Source organism: Anomalospiza imberbis, chromosome 30 (genome assembly GCF_031753505.1).
Source record: "Anomalospiza imberbis isolate Cuckoo-Finch-1a 21T00152 chromosome 30, ASM3175350v1, whole genome shotgun sequence".
NCBI classification, from domain to species: Eukaryota; Metazoa; Chordata; class Aves; order Passeriformes; family Viduidae; genus Anomalospiza; species Anomalospiza imberbis.
In genome coordinates this window covers 698,844-724,101 of record NC_089710.1, presented here as the reverse complement: position 1 = coordinate 724,101, position 25,258 = coordinate 698,844, and the positions used below count along the sequence as shown (strand labels likewise).

The 25,258-nt window shown below is 51.0% G+C and overlaps 2 protein-coding genes across 7 annotated transcripts in view; both read right to left on the bottom strand.

Annotated features, from left to right (window-relative positions):
• Window positions 1–25,258, bottom strand: part of LOC137463838 (zinc finger protein 420-like) — a 426,927-nt gene that overhangs the window by 236,511 nt on the left and 165,158 nt on the right. The gene's annotated exons all lie outside the window — the stretch shown is intronic.
• LOC137463842 (olfactory receptor 14J1-like) lies at window positions 20,796–21,389 on the bottom strand. Its single transcript, XM_068175235.1, has one exon. The coding sequence runs from the start codon at window positions 21,387–21,389 to the stop codon at window positions 20,802–20,804; it is 588 nt and encodes a 195-aa protein (XP_068031336.1). The 3' UTR covers window positions 20,796–20,801.

Below are 25,258 nucleotides of genomic sequence, written 5' to 3'. Positions count from 1 at the left end.
GCTGCTGTCCAGCCACTCTGTCCCCAGCCTGTAGCGCTGCAGGGGTTGTTGTGGCCAAAGTGCAGGACTGGGCACTTGGACTTGTTAAACCTCACCTTGCTGGATTTGGGCCCTAGATCCAGTCTATCCAGGTCCCTCTGCCGAGCCCTCCTATGCTCCCACAGATCAACACTCACATCCAGCTTGGAGTCATCTGCAAAAGATGTCCTTGGTTCCATGGGTCCCCTCAGTGTCACAATGTCCCTTTGGTTACACCAGGCCCTGCACTGTCACACTGGTCTCCTTCATTCCATGGGGCTTCACAGTGTCACAATGTTCTCGTTGGTGCCGCAGTTTCACAGTTGCCCCTTGGTTCCATGGGGCCCCAGGGTGTCACAGTGGCCCCATGGTTACATGAGGTCCCACACCGTCACAATGCTCTCTGTGGTTCCACAAGTCCCCTCAGTGTCACAATGGACTCCTTGTTTCCACGAGGCCACACAGTATCACAACAGCCTTCCAGATTCCTTGAGGCCCCAGAGTGTCACAGTGGCCCCTTGGTTCCATGAGGCCCCACAGTGTCAGAACGGCCCCTTGGTTCCACTGGGCCCTGGACTCTCCCAATGCTCTCCTTGGTTTTGCAGTGTCAAAATGGTGAAACCCCTCAGTTCCAGGAGGCCCCGCACTGTCACAATGGCCTCTGTGGTTCCACGAGGACCCAGTGTCACGGGGACCTCCCTGGTTCCATTTGGCCCCAGAGCACCACAATGGAGCCCTGGTTTTAGGGGGCTGCACAGTGTCACCATGGTCCTCTTAGTTCCACGAGGCCCTGCAGTGTCACAATGGCCCCAGAGTGTCCCAGTCATCACAGAATGACAGAATCAAATAGGCTGGAAAAGACCTTTGGGATCATCAAGTCCAACCAATGCCCTAAAACTGCCTTGTCACCCAGACCATGCCACTAAGTGCCACTGGAGAGGGACAGTGACTGTGCTACCTCCCCCCTGGCCTGCCCATTCCAATGCCCACTCACCCTTTCTGTGAAGAACTTCTTCCTGCTGTCCAGCCTAAACCTCCCCTGGTGCAGCTCAAGGCTGTGTCTTCTTGTCCTGCCCTCCAGCAGATCCACACTCACCCCCAGCTTGGTGTCATCTGCACATTTGGTGATGGTGGGCTCGATCCCCTCACCCTGATCATCAGTGAAGATGTTAAACAGGACTGGGCCCAACACAGATCCCTGGGGGACAGCACCAGGGACTGGACACCAGCTGGATGCAGCACCATCCCCACCGCTCTCTGGGCCCAGCCTCCAGCCTGCTCTTCAATCTCCCAGTGAGGAGGGAACCTGCCCAAGCCGTGGGCTGCAGGTTTTCCAGGGAATGCTGTCAGAGACAGTGCCAAAGGCTTTGCTGAAGTCCAGGCGGACACATCCACAGCCTTTCCACATCCACAGCTGGGTCACCTGGTTATAAAAGGAGAACAGGTTGCTCAGGCAGGACCTGCCCCTCTTAAATCCACGCTGGCTGGCTCTGACCCCTCGGCCATCCTGTGTGTGCCCTGTGATGGCACTCAGGGTGATCTGTTCCAGAACCTTGCCGGGCACCGAGGTCAGGCTGACAGGCCTGGAGTTCCCCAGATCCTCCTCCCAGCCCTTCCTGGGGATGGGGTCACACTGGCACCTCCAGTGCTCTGGGACCTCCCTGGTGAGCCAGGACTGATGGTAAATGATGGAGAGCAGCCTGGGGAGCTCATCCACCAGCTCCCTCATCCCCCTAGGATGGATCCCATCTGATCCCATACACCTGTGAGCATCTGAGTGGCTCAGCAGGTCCCCAGCTGCTTCCTCCTGGATTCCAGGGGCCTGTTCTTCTCCCTGTGCCCATCTACCAGCTCAGGAGAACACTTGTCTCGAGGACAACCTGTCCTTATATTGAAAATTGAGTCAAGCAAGATGTTAAGTGTCTCGGCCTTTTCCTTATCTTTACTTACTATATTCTCCACTGCATCCAATAAAAAGTAGAACTTCTCCTTCCTCCTCCTTTTGCAATAATTTTTTTAGAAAAACATTTTTTTTTCTTTTTACAGAAGCTGCCAGGTTGAGTTCTAATTGAGCTTTTACCTCTCAACTTGTCTTTCTGCATGACCTAACCACATCCTTAAACACTTCCTGAGCCGCCAGTCCTTTTTTCCCCTGACTTCCCACAAAAGCTCCAAAGGCAGACAGGGCAGTCATTTTCCTCACCAGCTCATCTTTGGCCACACTGGGACAGGCTTCTCCTTCCCCCTTTAAGATTACTTTCTTGAAATGTGTCCATCCTCCCTGGACCCCTTTGTTTTTAAGGGCTGTTTCCCATTTAAAAAATCAGTATCTGATTCAGTACTCCTCAAATCAGCATCCTAAATAGGCCAAAGTCTGCCCTTCCTAATTCCAGTGTGGAAGTTTTGTTGCTGCCCCTCCTTCTTTCACAGAACACTGAAAACTTGATTATTTCATGGTCACTGTGCCCCAGGCAGCCAACGACCCCCACATCTGCCACCAGCCCTTCTCTGTTTGTGAGCAGCAGGAGACAGAGCTTTCCTTGGCAGTGGAGTGTTACCAAAAATTCGGTAAAACAGAAAACTCCTTCACACCAATGCAGCATTAAGAAGCAACATTCTTTATTCAGCCGGGTGCACGGGGGACAGCTCCTCCCAAAGCCGAGCATGCTGAGTGCAGGAAAGTTTCTGTTCATATTCTGTATTTTGCACACATATTCACTGATTGTCCTGGACTAAACACACATCTGATAATCATTTCCCCAAAATCATTAACATATTTCCCCTCCCCTTTACCCATGCTCTCTTCTGTCCTGGGGGTCTCTCTGGTGGTCCCTGGTGGTTGTGGACCCCAATGTTCCAGTGGGCCTGGCTGAGCTGGCAGGACACTGAGGCTGGTGAACTTCCAGTTCCCTTTCTGACACAATGGGCACTGTGTGGTTTCCATAGGCCTGAGGTTTTGGAGAACAAGCTCCAGGTGTCAGCTCACCTGGTGGAGACAGTTTATCATCTGGAACATGAGGTCACAGAATGATGTGAGGTCATTCAGCAACTACAGCATCATGGACTGTCTCTGTGACCTCACAGAGCAGGCTGTGGCATCACAGAGGGGCTGTGTGACATCCCAGGAGGGCTGTGTGAGGTCACTGGGTTGGTCACTCCGCCCCAGCTCCCCCTCACAGTTTCTCCCAACAAGTCCAGTGCTGTTCATGCCCAGCGGGGTCCCTGTCCCCCGGTATCCCCCCGGGATCCACCTGGAGCCACAGCCTCCACCAAAGGATGTTCCACAGGATCCCCCCCAGAGCTTGACATGGGGAAAAGGGGCCAGGGCTGTGTGACCAGGACATCAAGGACATGGATTATCCAGGTCCCTGTGGCCTGGGTTGGGTTCCCCGGGGCAGGAAAGATGTCTGGCAGCTGGAGCGGGGTTAGGGAAGGGCCTCCAAGGTGGGGCTGGAGCCCTTGGGCTGTGAGCAGTGGCTGAGGGAGCTGGGCTTGTCCAGCCCAGAGCAGGGAAGGCTGAGGGGCTCCTCATCCCAGCCTAGCAGCCTGGCTGGGGCTGAGTCCTGGATGAGCTGCAGCTGCTGCTGTGCCCTGGCCAGGGGCTGAGGCCGTGGGGCCAGTGGCCAGAGCAGCCTGGGCTGAGCAGAGCTGTGGGGCCAGAGCTGGCTGGGCTGTGCTGGGGAGAGGCCCTGGGTGCTGCACAGAGCTCAGGGCAGCTGGCAGAGCTTGCAGGGAGCTGGGCCGGGCTCAGAGAGCCTGGCACAGAAACCATCAGTGTCCATCCCAGCCTGGCTGAGCATGCAGGGGCCAAGGAGAGCAGTCCAGAGTCTGCAAGTTTTCTGTGTGGGAGCTGAGCTGGTGAGCCCCTGAGCCCTCCCCAGTGCTGGGGCTGCACCTCCAGCTCCAGAGGAGATGTGACAGATGGGAGCAGAGACAAATCATTCCTGCTGGATTCTTTATTGTGTTTGCTTATACAGGTGACCTGGATCCATATGTAGACGAGCTGTTTTGTGTCAGCAAACCCTGGCAGAGTGAGAAGAACACTATTTCCTAGCTGAAAATAGTATTTCATGCATAAGATACAATGAGAAAGAAAAGACACATATGATCAGAAGAGCATCTGAGTTTTTTAGAGGATGAGAGACTCACTGATGTTCCAGCAGTCAAACCTGCTCAAATACTCTCCTCAGGACTTCCTTGAGATGAGAGGTGACCACCAGAGGACCAGGCCAACCAGAGGTGTCTGTCCTGCCAGCTTTTGTCTGGGAGAACCCTTGCACATAGGGAATTTTTCAGGAGGAGTATCAGTTTTGGCTGTGGGCACCTGGAAAGACGGATGGTTCTTTTCCATAGGAAGGAAAGCACAGAGCTCCAGTTCTCCAGGTACTGATGAGAGGCAGCCCTCAACATTCCAAGATCAGCTGGACCTGTCAGGTAGCCCCTGGGAGGCCAAGCCCTTGCTTCCATGAGGCCTTGCAGTGTCACAGGGGTCTCCTTGATGCCGCAGTATCACAATGGACCCTTGGTTCCACGGGGACTCCCAGTGTCAGAAGGGTCTCCTTGGTTCCACGAGGCCCTGCAGAGCCCCTTGATTCAACGAGGCCTCAAAGTGTCACCATGGCCTCCAGGGTTCCATGAGGCCCCGCAATGTCACAGTGTACCTTTGGTTCCATGGAGTCCTGCACTGTTCCATGGATCCTTAGTTCCATGGGGCCCTGAAGTGTCAGGACCCCATGGTTCCATGGTGCCACACAGTGTGACAAGTGCCCCTTGGCCTGACAAGACTCCATAGTGTCACAATGGCCCCTTGGTTCAGTGAGGCCTTTTAGTGTCACAATGGCCCCTTGGATCCATGGGGTCTGTAGTGTCACAATGGCTCCTTGGATCCATGGGGCCTGTAGTGTCACAATGGCCCCTTGGATCCATGGGGCCTGTAGTGTCACAATGGCCCCTTGGATCCTTGGGGCCTGTAGTGTCACAATGGCCCCTTGGATCCATGGGGCCTGTAGTGTCACAATGGCCCCTTGGATCCATGGGGCCTGTAGTGTCACAATGGCTCCTTGGATCCATGGGGCCTGTAGTGTCACAATGGCTCCTTGGATCCATGGGGCCTGTAGTGTCACAATGGCCCCTTGGATCCATGGGGCCTGTAGTGTCACAATGGCCCCTTGGATCCATGGGGCCTGTAGTGTCACAATGGCCCCTTGGATCCTTGGGGCCTGTAGTGTCACAATGGCCCCTTGGATCCATGGGGCCTGTAGTGTCACAATGGCCCCTTGGATCCATGGGGCCTGTAGTGTCACAATGGCCCCTTGGATCCATGGGGCCTGTAGTGTCACAATGGCTCCTTGGATCCATGGGGCCTGTAGTGTCACAATGGCCCCTTGGATCCATGGGGCCTGTAGTGTCACAATGGCCCCTTGGATCCATGGGGCCTGTAGTGTCACAATGGCCCCTTGGATCCTTGGGGCCTGTAGTGTCACAATGGCCCCTTGGATCCATGGGGCCTGTAGTGTCACCATGGCCCCTTGGATCCTTGGGGCCTGTAGTGTCACAATGGCTCCTTGGATCCATGGGGCCTGTAGTGTCACCATGGCTCCTTGGATCCATGGGGCCTGTAGTGTCACCATGGCTCCTTGGATCCATGGGGCCTGTAGTGTCACAATGGCTCCTTGGATCCATGGGGCCTGTAGTGTCACAATGGTCTCCATGATGCCATAAGGCCTTGCAGTGTCACAACAGACCATTGGTTTCACTGAGCCCCACAGAGTCACTATGGTCCCCTTGGCTGCACAGGGCTCTGGAGTGCCACAATGCCTCCTTGGTGTCACAAGGCCTCAAACTGTCAAAATGGCCTCCAAGGTTCCATGAGGCCCTGCTGTGTCACAGTGGACCTGTGGTTCCATGATGCCCCATAGTGTCACAATGGCATCCTTGGTTCCACGGTGTCAGAATGGCCCCTTCATCCCATGGACACCCACAGTGTTCACTGTAGTCCCCTTGATTCCACGAGGCCCTGCCATGCTGTAATGGCCCCTTGGTTCCAGTGGGTCCAAAGTGTCAGAAGAGTCTCCATTGTTCCATGAGGCCCCGCAATGTCACTGTGCTCCCCTTGGTTCCACAGGACCCCACAGTTGAAATACGGACTCTTGGTTCCATGAGGTTCTTCAGTCACAATGGTCTGCTTGGATCCTAAGTGTCACAATGGACCCATGGCTCCACGAGGCCTTGCTGTGTCAGAATGTTCCCTTGGTTCCAAGAGGTTCCTCAGTGTCACAATGGTCTCCTTGGATCCACAGTATCACAATGGACCATTGGTTCAGTGTGGCCGCAAGGTGCCACAATGGATTTTGGTTCCATGGGGTTCCGCTGTGTCACCATGGACCCTTTGTTCCATGAGTTTGCTCCGTGTCACAGCTGACTCCTTGGTTCTGTGAGGCCCCGCTGCCACCAAATCTCTGAAATATCAGAATGAGGCTCCTTAACACTCATTTGCTATTTCAGAGGGTATCGTTTATTCAGGCCTGAGGTCTAACATGGGATAACTCCTAACCTGACGTGGACATGTAATTCTACCAGTGTGTTGTTCATACACAGTCGCTAAATGCCAATCACAATTTACCCATTTCCATAAAACCCACCCCAAGTTCCCAGGTTCAGTCTTTGTTTTCTCTGTCACTGCACCCTTGAGCCAGATGTCTTCTTCTTCTCTTCCAGCCATCCTTGCTGGGAAAGCAGCCCCTGCATGCCTTGTTCCTGTGCTGGAAGTTCACAAGCACGGTAAAAATGGAATGAACCCTTTGGGTCTCAAGGCCAAGGCTTTGTGTGGCCAGGCAGGGGCAGGCAGGAGACAGAGCTGTCAGCAAAGGAAGGGGCCAGCGAGGTGGGGCAGCCGGGGGATGACGACAGCCTGCAGGGACAGAGGCCAGGGCAGGGACACCGCAGGACAGCCTGGGCTGCAGAGGGCACAGGGATGTGCAGCAGCTGCAAGGCCCTGACAGAGCCAACCTGTGCAGCCCTTTGGCCATGGCTGCTGGCCCTGGGCCTGAGGCCACGAGGGGACAAGTGACCCTTGCAGCCCTGGGGCCTCATGGCCTCCTTGTCCCTGCTCAGCAGCCTGGCAGGGGCCGCCCCATGGTCCTGCCCTTGGCATGGCACATCCCCACATGGCAGTGCCCATCCCGGGAAGAGCCCTGAGCAAGGAGGGAGGGACAGGATCTGCCTTGCCAGGGGCTGGGGCTCAGCCTTGGCCCTTTGCATTCCTGAGACACATCCAGGTTTGCTCAGTACCAGAGACACCTTTGCCTTGTTTGTCCCCACCTGTCATCAGTGCCTCCAGGGTTCTGCTCTAACTGTAACCTGGGGACACTTTCTCAGTCGTGTCCCTCAGTGGGACCCATTAACACTTCAAGAAACTTTGGAGTTTAAATTTGAGTTCTTTAGAAGTTTTTTGAAGACACTCTTCAGGGACTGAGTCTGATGTAAACAACACCAAAGCCCTGAGAGGACCATTAAAGTTTTCCTAGTGCAGTTATGGAGAAAGATTTCAAAGAGCTTGTAAGAAATACACTGTCCTCTTTCAAAGGGTGTATTTTATTACATTTCTCTTTAGAGCAGAGGCAATTGCAGCATTCTGTGATTGGTACTGACCCAGGCTCTCCCCTCAGGAGCTCTGGCCTGCTCAGAGCAGCTGTGCCTTGAGCTCTGGCCCAGTGTGGACAGCCTTGCTCCACATTGCCCAAGCCCATCCTGTCTGTCCTCGCTCACCTGGGACCTGCTGGGCTTGCAGAGCTGGCTGCACCCAGCCTGAGAGGGGCTTTCCCTTTGTCTATTTTTGAAGCAGTCTAAAACTCCCGAGTTTCCCCATGAAAACAGACACACTCCTCAGGTGTGTGCCAGCCCAAGGTGCCACCAAAACCACTGCAGACCTGCCCTGGGCCAGCTGTGAGGGTGGATCATCAGCCCAAGCTGCACTGGGCCATTGCAAGGGGCCGTGGCCATGGACACTGCACTGACCCCACTGCTGGGTTTGGCTGCCACGGCAACCCTGAGACATTAAACTGTCCTTGGAAACACTGGGGAGGACTGGGACATACTGGGAGACACTGGGAACGCTGTGGGAGACACTGGGACATACTGGGAGAGAGCCTGGGAAGGACTGGGACAGCCTGGGAACACGAGGAATGCTGAGGGGAATCTGGGTGGACTGGGATGGACTGTGGGGGTACACACTGAAACATACTGGGACATACTGGGAGTGATACTGGGGGATACTGGGACAAACAGGGGACACTGGGAACACTGTGGGGAAGACTGAGGGACACTGGAGCTGACTATGGATGACACTGGGGAAACTGGGAGGGACTGGGAATGAACTCAGGTGTACTGGAAGGGCCTGGGGTGTACTGGGAGGGACTGGAGGAGCACTGGGGCTGTACTGGGCTGTACTGGGGTTGCACTGGGCTGTACTGGGAGGGACTGGAGGAGCACTGGGGTTGCACTGGGCTGTACTGGGGATGCACTGGGCTGTACTGGAAGGGACTGGAGGAGCACTGGGGTTGTACTGGGCTGTACTGGCAGGGACTGGAGGAGCACTGGGGTTGTACTGGGCTGTACTGGGGATGCACTGGGCTGGACTGGAGGGGTTGGATGGGCTGTTCCCGCCTCCGCCGCCTCCCATTTGCCGGGACTCCCGCCCATCACCGCCCGCAGCCAATCAGCGACAGGGGTTGTGGTCTTGGGGCGGTGCCTGGAGTCGGCGCCATACTTCCGCTAGTGCCTACAACTCCCGTCATGCCCCGCGGCCCGATTCAGCCCCATTGGAGCCGGGACTACAACGCCCGTCATGCCCCGCGCTCCACAGAATCCCCTCGGTACCCCCCCCCATCTGTCCCGTAAGTGTCCCCCAGACCCTCCAGGATCCCCAAGTGCCCCTCAGCGCCCATTCGGGACCCCCCAAAGGCGCCCCCGGATCCCCGGAGTGCTCCCGACCCCACGGATGCCCGGCACAGCCACTGCTGGGAATTCATCTCCTCTCATCCCCCGCGGCCCCAGAGCCCCTCAGAACACAGTCACGCGCCTCAACCGCCTGCCGTACCCCGCGCCCTAAGGAGCCCGGGTAGAGCTCCCCGAGCTCCCCCCAAGTTCTCCCGAACCGTTTACGTTCGCCCCGAGGGCCTCAAGTCGCGGCTCGGACGCAAAAGTGTCCCCCAAGGGCCTTCCCGGACCCCCAAACGCCGCGTCCGAGCCACTGCCGGGACTACAGCTCCCATCATGCTCCGCGGCGCACGTCCCGCACTACTGCAGCCGTGACTTCATCTCCCGTCATGCCCCGCGCCCCATCGCAGCTGCGCCTAGAACTCCCGTGATGCTCCGCGGCCCCGTTCAACCGTATTCTACCCGCGCCTACAACTCCCATCACCCCCCGCGCCCCGGAGAGCCCCGCTGGAGCCCCCCAAGTGCCCGCCCGGGCCCCGCGGGGCCCCAAATTCCCCTCCCTGACCTCCAAGGGCCCCCCTGGACCCCCAAGGGCTCCCCCGGACCCCGAGCTGTCCCTCAGAACCCCTAAGTGCCCCTCCAAGTGCCCACCCGGCTCCCCCAAGTGTCCTCCAGACCCTCAAGTTCTCTCTGAATTCCCTCCCCAGGCACAGAACTGCCCCAAATGTGCCCCAGAAATGTCTCCAAGGATCCCAAAGTGGCCCCTCCTCAACCCTGTGTGAGAAAAGATGATAAAAAAGATGACAAAATGACTGGAAATATTGCTAATTGCCATAAACAGGAAGAAATAAATAGCCAATACATCTTAATTCATTAATGAAGGGAATTGTGTTACTGAGATACAAAGAACATTCGTTTTCTTGGCTACTAAAAATGTATAGATTTTTAATGTTAATATTAAAATTAGGTAAGAAAAAATAATACTATTATTAGAAACAAATGTAATACATATAGAAATAATTAAATATGTGAAAATTGGATATTATGTGGCTCTATGCAGATAGTTACTATATGTATTGTGTTATATTGATTAGTTGTGCTGTATTAACATTTTAATAGTACAGTAAATGTAGTTTTGTAGTTAAAAGGATGATTTAGCAGTTAAAATAGAAACTCTGTATGTGGGGGTTTTTAAAAGGAATGAGACACTGGCTTCGAGCTAACAATCACAGAACACCTAAATCTGCCAGAGAAGAGGAATTTATGGTTTTCTCATCAGAAGAAGCTGATTTCTTCAGGCCTTGCTCAGACTCAAAGATGCCGTGGGGATTAAAGGAAGCAGTTGAAAAATAACAGAGTTGCTTGTTTTAAATAGAATGTATGCATAACCATGAAGTATGTATGAATATGCCACAGTGTATGGTTTTTAAGGTTACTCCTTTGTTCACAAAACGTGCTTATCGGGCTTAAGTGCCCGAGAGCATCCGGACATCTGTAAGTCTTTGCTTTTTATTGTCTTGTAATTGCTCTAACTCTAAATTTTTATTGCTCTAATTGTATTACTATTTTTATAACCACTTCATTATTATTAAACTTTTTAAATTTTAAAAACCAAGTGATTGGTGTTTTTTCACAGTTGTTAACACAAAATAATGTGTTACAGAGTAGAAATAAGAGAATAAATCACGTGAGCATTTTTGGGTATTTTGGCGTGTCAGTCCCAGGTGGGCGGTGTCAGACATGGTGACGCTGGAGGTGAGGAGCAGGTTGTCCAAACAGGGTCAGCCCAAAAGGGGCTCATTCTTCTCCATTCTGTTAGAAATGAGAAGCTTGACTCAGCCAATACATCAAGCAGCAATTAAATTTATTAATTAATATGGTAACGCATGAGCAGAGACAGCGCTGGGTGCAGTGGTGGGGGTTTTCCCCTCCAACTGCGCACCGGTTGTTGGGCTTGCTGGTGTTTATTGATCATCTTAATGCATATTCATCAGCTTTCCCCAGCAGCTTCTATTTCCCATTTTGACGAGAGCTTTCAGCAGTTTCTATTTCTACCTTTTGACGTCACAATTCTATACTTTAGGATCGTAAATCTGTGATGGTGATGTCTGGTTCCTTTCCAATTTCTATACTCTGTTGTGATCTATTCCAGGTTTCAATATCCCGGGATGTGTGTCCCACATGGTGGGGTCCATCTTCCTGAGGTAGGGTCCAGCTTCTATTTTCTAGGATCATTAATCTATGGTAGTGATGTGCAGCTTCCCCTTTCAAAATTATTTATCAGCAACCTTGATGTCCATCTTCCTTTTCCAGGAGCTTGGGATAGGGTCACTTCCCTTTCTGTTTAAATCCTTTATATATTCCAAAGCCACAGTTTAACATCCTTAATACTAAGTGTTATATGTAACAGGTATAATTTGCGCCATTTTTTTAAATATATATTTATATAATGTTAAATAATTGTTAGGATGTACCCTTTGGCATTAAAAGCCTCCCTTCTCAGGCAAAACTGAGTGTGTGTTAAAACCTGATTTACAAGTAAGGGGATGTAGCTCACCAGGAGATGGGCCTTATCTGAGGTGATATGGAGACACCCAGGCGCTGATCACCATCAGGAACATCCCCCCCTGGGCCGATACATGTGAATACTCTGTTCCTGTAAATTTCATCAAGAGTTTCCATGACACCAGACTTTGAATTTCTCTGCCTTGTCGCCGAGAAGGAAATCTCATCAACTTATGGGACTTTGAATGAAACAAAGGACTGAATGCCGAAATCCTGGCCTCAGGCAAAATTTTCCCTATAAAAATCGCTTGTACCAGGATAGTGGTGTGGAGGCATAGAGTGAAACCTCTGCTGAGGCTGATCTCTGTGTCTTGCACCCAGTGCCGATCCCGGGCTCGGCACTGTCCTTTTCCGTGCGGCTGGCTAAGTTAGATCTCTATTGCTAAAATAAATTATTTTTATTTTTTTAATGTGGCTGGATCATTTTTCATTTATAACAATCTTGGTGATACCAGACGTGATCTGGTTTGGGCTATCCAGGGGGTTCCCTATCCTTGATCCGGGTGGCGCTTCGCTGAGTTCAGCGGCTGGACGGGGAGGAGGAATCCCACGGAACCAACCAGATTACGAAAAGCCGCAAAAGCCACGGAAAGAAAAAAAAAGGTGGGCCCAGAGCTCTCGGAATTCGGAGCCTAAGTCTCCGAGGCTGCAGCAGAAATTTTTCACTCATAAAATCAACGTGCACGAAGAATCCACGCGGGAAAAGGAGCCGTAAGTATTGCGTGGTTGAGTGAGGCATGAGGGGGTGTGTGTGTGAGACGTGACCTCGTCACGGGGCGAGAGCGGACCCCAATAAACCACAGTTTCACTATCCCGCGAGGGAAGTGGTCGGCTACAGGGGAAGCGATGGAACTCGGGTCCACTCACAACACGCATACGACCTGAAACTCGGGGGAGTTACGGGGATCCACTCACGGACAGGTCGGGGGAGGGAAGGTACGTTCTCGTGGATTTGGGAAATTGGTAAACCTCACCGACTTCTGGACTCGGGGAGTCCAGGGAAAACAGGTAAAAGAGAGCTCACCCTTCTTCCAACTGAAAACCCACAGAGCGGTTCACTGTGCGGCTACTAAGTTGGCAAGGCTCGGTCGGGGACAGACCGGTTTAAACACTTGGTAAGACTCGGTCCAGGACAGGACTGGAGTTAAGACGCGGTCCAGGACAGGACCAGAGTATACATTTAGCATGCGAGTTACTGACTTCTTGGAACAGCTTGCGGACACCGACTTGGAAACACGGTAAGGAAAGATTTCAAACATGGGACAAAAGAACAGTAAAGTCCAGGGGAGAACTCAAGGGAGGAGTTCTAAATCCGGAAAAGGTAAGAACTTAAAATCAGGGAAAAATAAATCGGGAGGAGGGGAAAAGGACGGGTTGCCCGAAATTCCGAGAGAAAGTCCCCTGGGCTGGATGTTAGAACACTGGGAAGACTGCTCCTTGAAGCGGGGGAAGTCCAAAGAAAAAATTATATACTACTGTGTAGAGGTATGGGGAAACAGGGAAATTGGAAAATTCCTATACTGGCCCATTTTTGGTACCTTTGAAAGTAAGTTTTGCCAAGCACTCTCTGAACACTTATACGAAGAAGGAGAGTGGGATGATGAAGAGCTGGGGTATGCCAGGCTGTGGGAATATGCTAGCGCGCGGCTGTTCCCTATTAAGACCTCCGGCAGCAAGATAAGTTCAGGTAAAATTTGGGAACCCCTGGAAAACCTACCACCCCCATACCAAGTTCCTCCATCACAAGCACAGGTCCTGGCTGCCCCACCAACAGCACCTCCAGCTCAGTCTGCATCGCCACCTAATGCCCAAATACTGGCTGCAGATGCACCGGGACCTTCTCAACACCTCCCCCCCACCTCCCCTCCCTTCCCCCCCCCCCGCACAACGCGGAGACACACACACACAGCCGCTTCACACTGGGGAAAACTCATCTCCTCCCGCCAGTAGAACTCGGCGTAAAGCAAGGAGAGAAAATACGGAAAATAGTGATGATGAAAGGGACAGACCTAATCTATACGCTTTAAGGGAAGTCCCAACCGCCCCCGGAGTCATCGGATTTGTAAACGTTCCCATCAATACGGGGGATGTAAGGGCTTTTAAAAAGGAGATGGGGAAACTAATGGATGACCCGTTGGGGGTGGCAGAGAGGTTGGATGAATTCTTGGGAAATAGTATATACTCATATAATGATATCTCAGCCATATTAAGATCCTTGTTTAATGCAGAGGAACGAGATATGATAAGGCAGGCTGCCATCAAGGACTGGGAATTCAGAAACCCCCAGGGAGGGAGCGGGGCGGAGAAGTGGCCAGAACAAAGACCATCATGGAACGCTCAGGCGGAGGAGGATCGGGCCAAAATGATCGGACTAAGAAACATGGTAATACAAGGTATCCGGGGAGCAGTCCCCAAAGGACAAAATATTAGTAAAGCACTAGGGGAGTGTCAAGGGAAGGATGAAACTCCCACAGAATGGTTGGAAAGGCTCAGGAAGAGCCTTCAAATGTACTCAGGTACTGATCCCGAATCCCCTGTAGGGGGAATCCTTTTAAAAACGCAATTCGTTGCAAAATCATGGGAGGACATTCGGAGAAAAATGGAGAAAATAGATAATTGGCAAGAGAAAAGCCTACAAGAATTGCTAAAAGAAGCGCAAAAGGTAAATATGAGGAGGGATGAGGAGAAACAAAAGATACAAGCCAAGGTGTTAGTAGCAGCAGTCAGGGAAGCAAACAAACAAGAGCAAGTCCAAACAATGGGAAAGCCGGCACAGGCTTGAAAGCCCCAGGGAAAGTCGGCACCTACACAAAGGAACGACAAACAGGTAAGTGCCCCTGAATGCTTTTACTGTAAGAAAAGAGGACACCTCAAGAGGGACTGTAAAAAAAAAAAAAAAGAAAGATGAAATGATTTTTCAGGAGGATTAGAGGTGTCAGGGGCTCTATAATTTGGGGTCGCGAACATCTGGAGAGCCCTTGATAAAATTAAAGGTTGGACCCCAAAAGCAGGAGTTGATTTTTTTGGTTGATTCAGGAGCAGAAAGAACCACAGTCCGGCAACTACCTCCCGGGTGCACAAAAAGTAAGGATTCTATGACCGTAACTGGGGCAAATGGGGAACCCTTTCAAGTCCCTGTCTTGAGGAATGTAGAAATAGAATCTGAGAATAAAATCTGTGTGGGGGACATCTTATTAGTAGAAGAAACAGAATACAATTTACTGGGAAGAGACCTGATTGTAATGCTAGGAATAAGCATAATTACAAAGGACTCAAGACTCATGGTAAGTTTATATAAGCTAACCACCGAGGATGAGGAAAAGATTGATCCCAGGGTTTGGCACACTCCGGGGGAAGCTGGAAAATTAAACATGGAACCAATCCACATCAAAATTGAGAGACCAGAAGATCCCATAAGGATCAAACAATATCCCATCCCTTTAGAGGGAAGAAAGGGATTGAAACCAATAATTGAGGATTTAATAAAGAGAGGCACATTAGAACCTTGCATGTCAAGGCATAATACACCTATCCTGGCAGTTCAGAAACCGGATGGTAGTTACCGATTGGTACAAGTTTTAAGAGCAGTAAATCTAAGACAAAAACCCTATTTCCCATGGTCTCTAATCCGTATACTTTATTGAATAATATCTCCCCAGAAGATATATGGTATAGTGTGATTGACTTAAAAGACGCCTTCTGGACTTGCCCCCTAGCCGAGGGGAGCCGGGATTTCTTTGCCTTCCAATGGGAGGACCCGGACATACAAAGAAAACAGCAATTGAGGTGGACTTCCCTCCCTCAGGGGTTTGTGGATTCACCTAATCTTTTTGGACAGGCCCTTGAAAGACTGCTTAGTGAATTTGTGCCAATTCCTGGGACCAAACTGTTACAATATGTAGATGATTTATTGGTAGCTGGTTCTAATGAAGAGGAGGTACAAATGGGAACTATAGCTTTATTGAATTTCCTGGGAAAGCGGGGGTTGAAGGTATCAAAGTCCAAATTACAATTCATGGAGCCCGAAGTAAAATACTTAGGGCACTGGTTAACAAAAGGGAAAAACAAATTAGATCCAGACCGGGTGGCCGGAATAATTACACTGCCTCCCCCAAAAACAAAAAGGGAGGTTAGGCAGTTGCTGGAACTTTTGGGTTACTGTAGGCAATGGATTGAAGGATACAGTGAAAAGGTAAGGTTTCTCTATGACAAACTTACCACGGATAGGCTCAAATGGACCGAACAAGATGAAGAAGGCTTCAAGGAATTAAAGGAGACCTTTATGGCAGCCCCTGTATTGAGTCTCCCTGATATAAAAAGGCCCTTTCAGCTTTTTGTAAATGTTAGCAATCATACTGCCCATGGAGTTCTAACTCAGGACCGGGCAGGGGCCAAGAAACCGGTCGGATACCTATCCAAGCTCCTGGATCCTGTCAGCAGGGGGTGGCCCACTTGCTTACAAGCAATTGTGGCCGTGGCAATATTGGTAGAAGAAGCCAAAAAGATAACGTTCGGGGCTTCATTGACCATCTACTCCCCCCACAACGTAAGAAGCATTTTACAGCAAAAAGCTGACAAGTGGCTGACAGACGCTAGGCTTCTGAAATACGAAGCCATTTTAATTCATTCCCACGACTTGGAGCTAAAAACCACCCCAGCACAAAACCCGGCCCAATTCCTATTTGGGGACGCTCCAGGAGACCTGTCTCATGATTGTGTTGAAATGGTGGAGCTACAAACCAAAATAAGACCGGATTTAGAAGAAGAAGAGCTCGAGAAAGGGGAAACATGGTTTGTGGACGGTTCTGCAAGGGTAATAGAAGGCAAAAGAAAGTCGGGGTATGTGGTCATTGATAGGCAAACGAGAAAAGTGATAGAGTCCGGACCCCTGAATGCGGGATGGTCGGCTCAAGCCTGTGAGCTATATGCCGTATACAGGGCATTGCTGGGACTTGAAGGGAAAAAGGGGACGATTTTCACTGATTCCAAATACGCATTTGGGGTAGTACATACCTTTGGGAAAATTTGGGAAGAAAGGCGACTGCTAAATACCTGGGGAAAGGGGCTAATTCATGAAGAAATAATTAAACAAATATTAAAAGCTATCAGAGGGCCAAAGGCAGTTGCTGTAGTCCATGTAAAAGGACACCAAGCCGGGATGCACTTCCGAACTCGGGGGAACAACTTAGCCGACAAAGAGGCAAAAAGGGCAGCTTTGTTAAAGGTAAGTATCCCGGAGGCTGAAAGGGAGGAAACCCAGGAACCGTCCCACCAACCCTCTAAAAAGGAGATAGAAGATTATCAGAAGATTGGGGGGCGTCTGGAAAGAGGTAAGTGGAAGTTGCCAGATGGGAGGGAATTATTATAGAAAGATACACTAGGAAGATTCTAAGGAGATTGCACCAACAAACACACTGGGGGGCCCAAGCACTAGCCAAGCAATTCCTGAGATTCTTTGGCTGTAAAGGGATATATGAACTGGCTAAGCAAGAGGTACAGGGGTGCATAATCTGCAGAAAAATAAATAGGGCAAACTCCCGGAAACTAACACTGGGGAGTCGCCCGGCAGCTTACCAACCTTTTGAAAGAATCCAGGTAGATTTCACTGATCTACCTAAGGTTGGGAGATACAAATTTTTACTAGTCATAGTAGACAAACTAACCCACTGGGTGGAGGCTTTTCCAAGCTCCAGGGCTACAACACAGACAGTATCAAAGTTCTTATTGGAGGAAATTATACCTCGATACAGGTTAGCAAGCTACATTGATTCGGACCAAGGAACACATTTTACTTCAAAAATTATTAAACAATTGGCAGATACCTTAGGTATCAGATGGGATTATCACACCCCGTGGCACCCTCAGAGCTCTGGGCAAGTGGAAAGGATGAATCAAACATTAAAGGCCCAACTAGCCAAACTCATGTTAGAAACAAAAATGTCATGGATAAAATGTCTCCCATTGGCCTTATTAAACATAAGAACTATGCCTCATTCCGAAACGGGGCTTTCACCTTTTGAGATGTTATATGGAATCCTTATACTCATGGTATGCCTGTAGGGCATCCGAAATTAGAGGATGGGCAAATACAACCATACCTGATAACATTAAATAAGAATCTCGAGGAATTGCGAAAGCAGGGTGTAATCATGCAGCACAGCCCCCTTGGCTTCTCAATACATAAGATACAGCCTGGAGACAGGGTTCTCATAAAAACATGGAAAGAAGTTCCACTATCCCCTCATTGGGAGGGACCCTATATCGTTCTTCTAACTACAGACACTGCTATACGCACTGCAGAGAAGGGGTGGACACACGTGTCAAGGGTGAAAAAAATTGACCTTCAAGACCAAGCCCTGGAGTGGAAAGTCACCTCCTCCCCTGGAGATTTGAAGATAACTTTGCGCTGGCCTAGTAAATGACCGAGAGTAACTTGGTCAGATGTTCTGTACCAGATTGTAACTGTTACCCCTTTGCATATTTCATTCACGAATACTGTTAAAGAAGTGGGTTGTTCACTGTCGGAGAGGAATAAGACCCAGTGGGCTGTGTGCAAAGTGCTTTAAACAAGAACAAAACCTGACTAGCCATTTTCTGGTATTGGCCACCAGGCTGAGACTGATTCAATTGGATTCAATAATTTGGTTTCGTCTATATCAGAATGGATTGAGGGGGAAATTACAAAGAAAAGCTAAAATCATTACTGTTGAGTGCCGTAGGTGGAACAACGTACCCTGCAGTGCAGATCCTGTTGAATTATGCTGGTGAGACACCTTTAAGCGAAAGTATGCAGCTCGGTCTTGGTACGAAACCACTGACGAAGATTCCTGCTGCCAAGAAGATGGTCTACCCTGCCGCTGGAGGCACCCCAGTGGGCGCAGGGAACGGCAGAGGAATCCTAGCAGTGGGAGTAATCCTGATGAGCCTGAGTCTAGCCACATGCCTCAGTAACCTTCCTAACCCTGAAGCAGGGGAATCCGGTGGCAGGTACCCAGGAGGCCCAGTGCCCCTGACCCCATGGAACTGCAGTAAGGGTAAGCCTAATAAACCTTGTTCTAAAATTAACACTCAACAGGGGGCATATAAATTCAAGGAAAAATTAAAATACCTCGAAAATGGACAGTCAGCACATAAATTGCACTGAAAGAGCCCAGGGGAAATTTCCATCCCAACCTGTAGCAAATGTAACCGTACTGTATGGATTGGTGGGTGTTGGATAAACGGGAAATTGGAACTTTCTGTCTCAGCAGAGAAGGTAGAGAATACTCAGAAGTTGTAGGCTCTGTAACCGTAAGATAAAATAAAAACTATAGAAACTAGTAGAAATAATAAGTAAGGCGCGAATTAATGGGTTAATATAAAAGGTGGGGGATTGTTATATGTAACAGGTATAATTCACGCCATTTTTTTTTTCATATTATATATATATATATATATAATGTTAAATAATTGTTAGGATGTACCCTTGGCATTAAAAGCCTCCCTTCTCAGGCAAAACTGAGTGTGTGTTAAAACCTGATTTACAAGCAAGGGGATGTAGCTCACCAGGAGATGGGCCTTATCTGAAGCGATATGGAGACACCCAGGCGCTGATCACCATCAGGAACATCCCCCCCTGGGCCGATACATGTGAATACTCTGTTCCCGTAAATTTCATCAAGAGTTTCCATGACACCAGACTTTGAATTTCTCTGCCTTGTCGCCAAGAAGGAAATCTCATCAACTTATGGGACTTTAAATGAAACAAAGGACTGAATGCCGAAATCCTGGCCTCAGGCAAAATTTTCCCATTTTCCCTATAAAAATCGCTTGTACCAGGATGGTGGTGTGGGGGCATAGAGTGAAACCTCTGCTGAGGCTGATCTCTGTGTCTTGCACCCAGCGCCGATCCCGGGCTCGGCACTGTCCTTTTCCGTGCGGCTGGCTAAGTTAGATCTCTATTGCTAAAATAAATTATTTTTTTAATTTGGCTGGATCATTTTTTATTTATAGCAACAGAGACACTTGGCTGTCACTTGATGGCCAGAGGGGTTTAACCACAGTCACCTTGCCCAACTCTTCTCTTATGGGCACAGCCAGAAATGTCAGAGCTCTGTCAGGTGCTCACCCCTGAGCTGGGCTCCTGCCCTGCTCACAGTCCCAGGGCTGTCCAGGGACACGAGTCCTTCCCTTGCACACACACACCGTTCATTGCAGCACAGGCAGGGGCTCCCTGGGCTCTGCTGCCACTACCAGAGCCTGGCAGGGACCTTAGCCCTGCGGGTGTCACCCTGCCCTGCCCTGCCTGTGGTGTCCCACAGCTGGAGGGATGGACACGGGGAGCTCTGTGCTCAGAAGCTCATCCCAGCCCTGCACTCAGGGGCTCCCAGGGGACGTTGCTCTCTGGAAGCTCCAGGAGCAGCTGAAGGTGTTTGTGCTCACTGGGTTTATGTCCCCTCACACACACAGGATGTTCAGGGATGTGGAATGTCTGTGCACTGCAAACACGGACTCCTGACCCGGTCCCTGTATGTCCCTCCATGGAGGGAAGAACAACCTCTGTGACCTGGGGAGAGAGGCCACTGCTGTAGCAGCGATGGCTGTGCAAGGGCACTGATGGGACAGCCCCCACCCGCATCACTGCCACACTTCTGCTGGTCACTGCTGGTTTCCTCTCCTGGGTGCTGTGTTGGGCACATCCTGGAGAGCAAACTGGGGAGGAGATTGAAGGTTTCAGGCCCTGCACTGGGGAGATGCCCTTGCACAATGGAAATGCTGTTGCAGAGCCCAGCTCTGTCTCAGCAGTACCCACAGCCTGTCCCTGCCTGCAGTCCCTGGACATTCGTACAGCAGGACAGAGACTGAGCTGACAGAGCCTTGCGGCTTTAAACCAGCACAGGGGTTCTGAAGGGTAGTGTGGAAGTGAATAAAGGGGGGGTTACAGAGGAGAAGCCCTGGGGCTCCCTGGCAGTGAGGAGCACTGGGGTTCACTTTTCTCCCCCAGCTCTGCCCAGAGGCACCAACCTGGCAGTTCCAGAGAAGCCGGGGAGGAAAGATGTCAGGTACACATGGCAATAACGAGTTCTTTATTTTGTGTAAGCACATAGGTAGTACAGCTCCTGGTTTATACAGTCTCTGGTTCACACTAGAAAGGCAAACACTGAATTAAAAATGGTACAGACAAAGATTTTCCAGTGAACAAACTCTCAAAAAATATAATACCTGTGCCAGCAGCAAAAAACACAGGACACAGAGTAAGCAGTAGTGACTACCACTGTAAGAGTTATACAAAAAATGGCAGCTTATTGCTTCTGAAAAGCATTCATGATAATTTTCCTCAGGCCATCCTTGAGCTCCTGGTTCCTCAGGCTGTAGATGAGGGGGTTCAGGGCTGGAGGCACCACTGAGTACAGAACTGACAGGGCCAGATCCAGGGATGGGGAGGAGATGGAGGGGGGCTTCAGGTGAGCAAATGCTGCAGTGCTGAGGAACAGAGAGACCACGGCCAGGTGAGGGAGGCAGGTGGAAAAGGCTTTGTGCCGTCCCTGCTCAGAGGGGATCCTCAGCACAGCCCTGAAGATCTGCACATAGGAGAAAACAATGAACACAAAACAACCAAATACCAAACAGGCACTAACAGCAAGAAGCCCAAGTTCCCTGAGGTAGGATTTGGAGCAGGAGAGCTTGAGGATCTGAGGCACCTCACAGAAGAACTGGCCCAGGGCATTGCCATGGCACAGGGGCAGGGAAAATGTATTGGCCGTGTGCAGCAGAGCAGTGAGAAAGGCACTGGCCCAGGCAACTACTGCCATGTGGACACAAGCTCTGCTGCTCAGGAGGGTCCCGTAGTGCAGGGGTTTGCAGATGGACACGTAGCGGTCGTAGCACATGATGGTCAGGAGGAAATACTCTGATCCAAGAAAGAAGAAAAACAGAAACAGCTGTGCAGCACATCCTGAGTAGGAGATGGTCCTGGTGTCCCAGAGGGAATTGTGCATGGCTTTGGGGACAGTGGTGCAGATGGAGCCCAGGTCGCTGAGGGCCAGGTTGAGCAGGAAGAAGAACATGGGCGTGTGCAGGTGGTGGCCGCAGGCTACGGCGCTGATGATGAGGCCGTTGCCCAGGAGGGCAGCCAGGGAGATGCCCAGGAAGAGGCAGAAGTGCAGGAGCTGCAGCTGCCGCGTGTCTGCCAGTGCCAGCAGGAGGAAGTGGCTGATGGAGCTGCTGTTGGACATTGGCTGTGGCCACACATGGGGATCTGTAATAGAAGTAATCATGGAATAGTTGGGTTTGGAGAGGACTTTAAATATCCCAGCACAGCTTGGGGACACTTTCCCCGCCCCTGCCTGCCCAGGGCTCTGCTGCCTGGAGCTGTCCCTGCCAGCAGCTGCTTCCCTGTGTCCAGGGCTGGGCCCTGCCAGTGCTGCCAGAGCCCAGCCCAGCCCTGGAGGCTCAGCTCTGCCCTGCAGACCCCTCCCAGCTCAGGCACTGCCCAGGGGCAGCTCTGGCTCTGCAGGCTCTGATGGCAACGCCAGAGCAACCCTGAGGAGGCTGGAAAAGCAGCACTGATGCTGCCTGTGAGGGGCCCTGTGCTGATTTCTGTCAATGCCTGGTTTATTGACTCCTGAGAGAAAACTTTTTAATTTTTCTCAGCCTGAACTGAGAGATGAATATCTATGTACAATTTCCCATCCAATCCACACAGATCAGTAGATTAAAAAAGCAGGATTTTCCCTTTTATGCAGCCCCTGCCTTGCTGAGCTCCCATATAATATACTTGGAAAAGTTCTGCAGTTAAATGCCGTGCTGGGAGCAGTCCTGAACAATGTAGCATCCTCACCACACATGGAGAACACATCCAAACCCTACCAGCTGTCTCCTTCCCCCCACATCTTGTCCCCCAGCGCTGGGAGCAGCTCCCCGGGCCGGCTGAGAGCTGTCCCTGGCAGGCAGCAGAGTCCCTGGCCCAGCACAGCGCCCTGGGCTGCAGGACCCTGCTCTGCAGGACAGCCCTGGGCACCCCTGGCTGCTCTGCACAAGAGATGATCAGAGAATGTACTCACAGGGTCTGTGGGCATTGGGATGTTCCAGCTGTAGGAGATCACTCCAGGAGCTGCAGCTGCATTGTCCTGCAGCCAGAGGTTCCTGTGCCAAGGGCTGCCAGGGATTCTGCCCCAGGCACTTCTCAGCACCTTCCCAGCCCTGACTGATGGAAGCTCTCTGTGCCTCTGTGCTGTGCCCGGGCTGGCTGCAGGCAGTGCCCCAGCCCTGCTGGGCTGGGAGAAGAGCTGCTCATCCAGGGAAATGTGCTTTTGAAGCTCTCCTTGGTTACCAGGATCACCCTCTGTGCCAGGAGCCCGGCCCAGCTCAGCAGCACAGACACAGCACAAGGACTTTAATGACCCTCTGGGGCTTTGTGCTCAGGCCCTGAACATCAGGCCCTGAGAGGGAGCTGCAGAAACCTCTCCAGAGCTCCAAGTCAGAATCCAGCTCCAAAGTTTCTTTGACTTTTAATGGGTCCCACTGAGGGACACGACTGAGAAAGTGTCCCCAGGCCCCAGGCAGAGCAGAGAACTGGAGGCACTGATGACAGCTGGGGACAAAGAGAAGCCAAGTCCTGGTGCCCTGGGGCACAGCAGGGTGTGTGCCACCAAGGGCTGTCAGGAGACACCTTGTCCTGAGGCACTGGGGCCTCCTGGCACAGCCCCAGCCAGGCTGGGCACTGTCAGCCCCTTGTCCTGCCCTCAGCATGCCCCCCTAGCCCACATCCCAGTGGCCTCAAGGATCTGCTGGAAGGAGTCCCTGGGGAGCCTTGCTCAGGAATGGCCCTGGGGGCTCCTTCATGCTCCCAGGGACTGCAGGTTTTTCAAAGCACTTTGGCTTTGGCTTTTGCCTTGGAGTCTCTGAGAGCTTTGTGCAGTCATGGCCTCCAATTATCTGCTGCAATTAGTCCCTGGAGAGGCTTTGTCAGGAACAACACTCAGTGGGGCTCATAAATGCTTCAAGGCTCTTCAGTTCTTTTCAGGTACTTGGTGTTTCCCTTTTGATCCAGACTCTGTGAGAGGTCTGTGCAATCATGGCCCCAATTATCTGCTTTGTGCAATCATGGCCCCAATCATCTGCTTTAACGAGTCCCTTGAGAGCTTTGCACTGACACTCAGTGGGGCTCATTGATGCTTTGAGATACTCAACTTTTTTCAGTTACTTTGGATTTTCCTTTCCACACTGAGAGGTTTTTGTGATATTTTGAGTCTCTGAGAGGTTTTTGTGCCATCCTGGCCTCCAGTTCTCTCCTCCAAGGAGTCCATGAGGAGACTGTGTTGGGGATGGACCTCAGTGGGTCCCATTAATGCTTTGAGACACTTTGGGGTTTTCTTCTGCCTTTGACTCCTGGAAAGGTTTGTGCAATCTCCTCTTGGGCCCTGAGGTTCAAGGGCTCAGCTCCAAATGCACCACGGGGTTCATGAGGAACAAACAAATCCTGAGAAACCATGGCTGTGCCTTGATTTCCCTCTTGTCTGAGGCAATTCATCAGGAAGAATTTGTATTGGCTTTGCTTCGCCAATTTGAGATTTCTCAGCCGATGTGTTAATTACTGTGGTGGGTTCAGTGTTGGCTAATCACCAGTGCACTCACTAGAATATACTTACTAATTTCCTGCTCTGAGATAGGATTAGGAGAAAGGCAAAGTGGGCTCAAAGCTTTAAAAGTGTATAAAGAAAACTTTATTAACAGTAACTAAAAGAAAGAGTAATAAGAATCAGAACAAAACTTTCAGAACACTTCCTCTCTCCATACAACCTGACAATGAAAAGAGACAAAACATAAAATTTTCAGTCAGTTTTCCACCTCTAGAATAGTCTTTCTTCAGTTCACTTAGGGAGAGAAGTTCCTCTTGTAAATGTTATGGGGACTTCTCCACTAGAAAACAGTTGTCTCATGGCTTTTCATTTCCATGAATAGCAGCTGCCTGTAAAAACCTGGAATCGTGAAGTCCCTCTCATTTTTTCACAGCCTTTCCCACAGCTGTGTTTATGGGGTATTAGTTTACAGATGAGCTGTTTAAGAGAAAAGGTTCTCTTCATCTATTTCTTAAATCATCTTCATTTCTGGAAACAGAGGTCTTCTTCTCTCCCTGGGGGCATAGGTTCTCATCACTCTGCTCTCTTTCAATGTTCAAACTTCTCATGGGATCACAGCTACTGCAACATTTGCTTATATTAGCATGGAGGCCTTTGCTGAAACAAGTCATCTCCCAGTTATTTTCAATGTGTTATAGGGAAAAAGAGAGTCTGATGTATCAATTACATCCTTCTCCACAGCTTTACCAGAGGATTTCAGCCCCAAGATCAAGGCATCTCCTCATCCCTCCCATCTGGGCCTCAACTTCCTCTTCACTGACCTCGGTGTCTTCATGTTGCTCCTCCTGTGTGTGCCTGCACTTTGTCCTTTTCTCTCACTCGAGGGAGGATGGAAGCACTGGAAGAGTCAATATCTCAGCCGGGGCCTGCAGATGGTTCCGTGACCCCAGCCGGGCTCGGTACTTGCGGCCGGAGCTGTTTTACCATGGAGGTTTCTGCAGCGGCTGCGCTGGGGCTGTGTCAGGCTGGGCCGCGCTGGGGCAGGGCCAGGATCTCAGCAGCCAGGCCAGAGCACAGCAGCAGCACGGCCGGGGCCCATGGCTTCTCCTCCCCTGCCCGCTGGTTGCGGGCGAACCCCAAGGGCGGCAGAACCTTGGCCGAGCCGGCCCGGCCCGGGG